Source organism: Frankliniella occidentalis, unplaced genomic scaffold, assembly GCF_000697945.3.
Source record: "Frankliniella occidentalis isolate FOCC.00 unplaced genomic scaffold, Focc_3.1 Scaffold30, whole genome shotgun sequence".
NCBI lineage: Eukaryota > Metazoa > Arthropoda > Insecta > Thysanoptera > Thripidae > Frankliniella > Frankliniella occidentalis.
Window position 1 is genome coordinate 892,651 of NW_026267160.1, and position 4,791 is coordinate 897,441.

General features: G+C 53.1%; 1 protein-coding gene across 1 annotated transcript; it reads right to left on the bottom strand.

Annotated features, from left to right (window-relative positions):
• Positions 1-527: 527 nt before the first annotated feature.
• LOC113208176 (uncharacterized) lies at positions 528-3,438 on the bottom strand. The gene is made up of 2 exons (XM_026425066.2): positions 3,319-3,438; positions 528-3,053 (listed from the first exon to the last, which is right to left on the bottom strand). The coding sequence occupies exon 2, from the start codon at positions 3,023-3,025 to the stop codon at positions 2,537-2,539; it is 489 nt and encodes a 162-aa protein (XP_026280851.1). The 5' UTR covers positions 3,026-3,053; positions 3,319-3,438; the 3' UTR covers positions 528-2,536.
• Between the last annotated feature and the right edge of the window lie 1,353 nt (positions 3,439-4,791).

A 4,791-nucleotide genomic window follows, 5' to 3' on the forward strand; every position in this document is an offset into this window, starting at 1 on the left:
TCGGCCGCCCGCCCGTCTTCTCCACTGCGCGTTCAAAGTCGGTCCTGTATTACGGGAGACAAGGAGCGACGCCAGTCAGCGACAGCGTAGAATGATTTCGTTCCCTGGAGCGCCAGGCGGTATCGCCAGGGAAGTGCCAAGTGACACGGCTTCACTCTAAGGCGCCTGTCGTGACGGGGACTTCGAGTTTAGGCTCCTTTTGACCCCAGGCTCTTAAATCCTTTCAAAACCTAAGAAGTGAAGCCGTGTCAATCTAAGCGTCGGTCGATGATTGTCGCTGAAAATGACGGGAAGGCAGGCAATGCTTTCCTTGGTAGGAAAGTACATTGAAGTGAAGACCGACTAAAATGGCGCGAAAATGGCTGCGCTCTCTCTACCCTTTCGTTCATCGTGGGCACGTTGCCGCCCAGCAGGTAGGCCACCCATTTGACGGGGCTGTGACCGCAGCAACCAGCATCAAGCAGGGGCAGCAGGGGCGTGGTAGGGCGTGTGTGACGGGGGATTGACTGCAGGAAAACGGGGACGAGTCTATTTACAAATGATTTATTGTCAGTTTGCGGAGGCTATGTACATGTCCAAGGTGTATAGCTGGGTGAGCAAACGCCTGTGAAGTGGTAAAAATTGCACACCCTAGTGACTCAAGTACGTACAACCGGCATGCTGCTTCTATCCAGATCAGGGTAAAGCAAACTACTCCATGGTTTTTACGTCTCTCTTCTCCGAGAAGGTAGAAATTGACGAGCTTGCTTTATGTTTTCTTTACGTTTAAAGCCAATAAATAGATTTAAATACATAGTTACGCGATGACATGCCATAATGCTTAATCGGGTCTGGCCATGAGATTCTGTATTATGAGACATATAAAACTATTCATGGTATTCCTGAGACATTTATTCTATTTGGTACTCATAATTAACAATGTTCAAATTCTATCCTGCCACACCGTCTGCCTGCTTCTTGGCCTTATCCTTCACTGAAGTTCCAATACTTAAATCAGTCACACTGATTTGGCTCTCTCAATTATTCTATGACACAAAAATTTGTAATTTACTTTTTGACTTCTTATCATCTGGGATGTACTTCTCACAAAAAAGGAAAGAAGACGTAAGATTCTCACTACCTTTTTAACAATTCAGATTGCTTAGGTCAGTTATTTTTTTTAAATGTTTTTTTTTTAAAGTAAGGCTATTGTTTTAGTTTGCTGTCAACCCCACAGGAGAAAGAAACTGCCTTAGTATCAATTAAAATTTTTAGATATATGAGGATGAGACAAACCTCATGCTCTAAATTTCAAATTTAGTCTATGGCAAAGCATTCTAAGAGAGTCTAGCCTTTGTTTGAACCTATTATAGTCATAATATTTAAAATACTTGGCGGAAATTATTTCACCTCAAAACAGATACATGCCAAATCGTTTGACGCAAGCACATCTGACCATATATTTGACATAAAGTCACGAGATCCACAATGAACAAATAATTATATTTCATTTAACAAGTCAACAAGATTTGAAAAATAAAAAAAAAGTATTAGAAAGGGAATTCTGAAACAATCTATTAAAAAATTATTGTATAATTAAAAGGAACTTTGAAAGTTCAGCCGCTAACGATGCCGCAACTAGTGGAATAAGTATCAATTGAAGAATAAATATGGCACGGATTTTGAAATCATATACCTCTGTTGTCAGAGATATGACACATCATTACATTCAATAGAGGTTCTGTTTTCACAGATGTCCAAACAACATCTCTACTGTAAAAATCACACTACAGTGATGACAACGAAATAAAATTAGATACAATAATATTTATCAGCTATGACTTCGGTGACATAATTCTTACTTACAGCAAACATTGCACTTTGAATGGAGAAACTTAAAAACAAACATATAATGGCATTAAAGAAAAAATAGCTTTACCTACTTCTCAGCCACCCATTTCCAAAACTATTTGAAACATGAACATATGAATTTATGCCTGACTAGCCTGAGTGTTAGAATGACAAACATACAAACAAAGTGCACCAAGAAAAGTTTTTACTTCATTATATATTTTTTGGTGCAACATACAACAATTGCATGCCCACCACGAAGTATGGTCATTCTCTACTACTGCATTCACTTAACAGTAGCCGCAATAAACGCAACAATTGGAAAACACTAGCCTTTTACAACACTAGGCCATGCGAGCACTTGCTGCTTTGTTCACTTAACGGACGCGGGCTGCGTGGGTGCTGCTAGCGTCGACTAGTGGCACCACGAGCCCCGTCCTCAGCTCAGCGGGGGCGGCAGCATCTGCAGAGCTCTGCGCGGGGCGAGCGGCTCGGCGGCGCCGCGGCGGACCAGGAGCCTCGCACCCCGGCGGGGTTGGTGTCCAGTGGAGTTGCGCAGCACTTTGGCTTGACTACGGGGTGCACTGGGTGGGGGCAGGCCCTCGGGCAGGCCCTCGGGCAGGCCCGAGCACCCAGCACAGCGCCTAGCGCGAGGGGGCGAGGCGAGGAGAGGCGAGCAGGGCTACATGCGCCTTTCACCGCGGTCTCAGGTGTTGTCCAGGGGGTCCTCGTTCACGCCCCCGAGAGAGGGCCCGGCGAGCGCCCTCTCCCGACTGCCGTGGCCCTTGTAGCCCTTCCCCTGGCGCTTGGGCTTGACCACGCAGCTGCAGCCCGACCGCAGCTTGATGTAGTCCAGCTTCCAGCCCGACGGGCCGTTGGGGAAGAAGGTGTTGCTCGTGGGGTCGTGCTCGTCCGCGCGCACGATGGCGTACTGCAGCGAGTACTTCTGCACGCACCGCGACTGGTTGCGCAGCTTGCGGTCGACGAAGAGGCACGGCCGGTCCAGCACGTCCTTGCGGCACGAGAACTCGTAGAAGCGCTGCGTCTCGTTGTACGGGTTGTTGCCCATGTACAGCTCGACGTACATGCCGTCCTCGTTGCGGCCCCCCTTGGGCTGCGTCACGTCCATGACGGACGGGCAGCAGTCCACCTCGCGGCCCTCCTCGCCGCCCTCCTTCCGCAGCAGCGCCTGCATGCCCCTCGGCGACGACCACTCTTCAAGCCTGCAAGCACAAGGCCAGGGTCAGCACAAAATGCGAGCTCAATAAGCCAAAAACGCCTGGAGAGGAGAGAGAAAAAGGAAATGAAAAATAAAGATTGCGAGTAACACATTGCGTGGTTCTCTCGGAGGCGCGTGCGCCACTGCAGGGCCGCGGGCGCGGCCGGACGCGCCGGTCTCTGCACGCCAAGAGCAGCTCTTAGAGCAGGTCTTAGAGCAACTCTTAGAGAGGGCACAATCAGTGCGCGAATTTATCCTAAGATACCTGCCTGTGAGCGTGCCTGGAATGCCTCAAGCTGCTCTCTCCACTACCCAACCGGGGACTCGCGCGAACCTCGGCGGCCAGGCAGAGCACCTGAAACAGAGGAGCGGGGCGTTTTAGAGAACGGCAGCGGGGGCGGACATGGCCTGGCTGAGACACTCGAACCGAGGAAGCATTAGAAAGGTGGTTAAAGTGAGTGACATTCAATCAGTGACGTGTGCGACATGAATGTAGACAGAGCATAGCATTTCCTTGACAAAAAGGGGGGGGGGGCACATCGTACAGAAGTCCACGCCTCGAACGATTTGGCAACCCACCCACACGCGTGCATGCGAGAGGCTCAGTCTCGGACTCGAAAGTGGGCGGGGTGCGTCACCGAGCGGAAGGTCCTTTTGGGACTTCCCTCGTCTAGCGCCGCTGCCTGCGAAGCGCTTGCTTAGTCCACTCCACTCCTTGTTCAAAGTGGCGTGGTGAACCCCACAACACAATCGGGGGTGTCTCGGCACCCCTCCGCCCTCCGTGACAGGCGTGTGACGGGCGATACAGCGATGCCTCCGTCACCGTCAGTCACGGCGCGAGGCGGGGCGGGGCGGGGCCAACTTGCCTTCTCCCGGGGAACAAAGCCGGCCCATTTCTCCCTTGTTGTCGATGCGCTCTTCACGGTGTGTGGGAGGTCCATCCTCCGCGGGCCCGCGTCCCGTCACGGGGATCTCGTCACACGGGGGACACGCGGGATGCGCGCGACGGAGGAAGGAGGAGGAGCGGGATCAGGTCCCGCTAACACCCGAACCACGACGGCGGCGGCCAAAGAAAGTTTATGGCTGTCCGTCCTCCTCCCCCCCCCTGCCGCCGTCCGCGGGGCGCGGGGCTGGACCGGGAGGCTGGGCGAGACAGATCACCGCGCCGGCCCGACACACATCACCCGCGCCTGGCCCAGGCCGAGGCCCGGGCCGCGCCACACCTCTTGCTCGCCCTGCTTGTCCACCGCGCGCGTGGTCGGGTCGGGTCGGGTTGCGTCCATTCGGAAGTGTGAGGTCCAGCTACAGCGTCCAGCCCAGACTCATACAACATCCAGTGAGCCGGCGCGGAGCAGCGTTGATATCGACTCTGTGTTTCTTCGATCTCTGCCCCCCCCCATTCATTCCCTCTCCCTGGATTCAACCTGGAATAGGCCTGTGCATGTCGCTTAGGCGCAGCGCAGGGTGATGGATGTAGCCCCACAGGGAGGAGCCTCTCTTATCTCGGACCATCTCACTCCTTCACCCCCAGGTTAAATACCGACCCGAGCGGCAGCAGCACCACCCGCCCGCCCAGCCCCGCTGGCACGGTGTAGAGAGATACGGTGGGGACACTGGGGTACCTGGGGAGGTCCCAGTTTTGGATCCATTATTAGTTACCTAGTACGCCGTCCGCCGCGCTGCTCGGCAACGCGTACCGGTGCTTCTCTCTCGCACAGTGACTACCTGTCTCTCTCGCACGC

Coding starts and splice junctions, on each gene's coding strand:
- LOC113208176 (XM_026425066.2), bottom strand. CDS start 3,025: ATGCAGGCGCTGCTGCGGAAGGAGGGCGGCGAGGAGGGCCGCGAGGTG.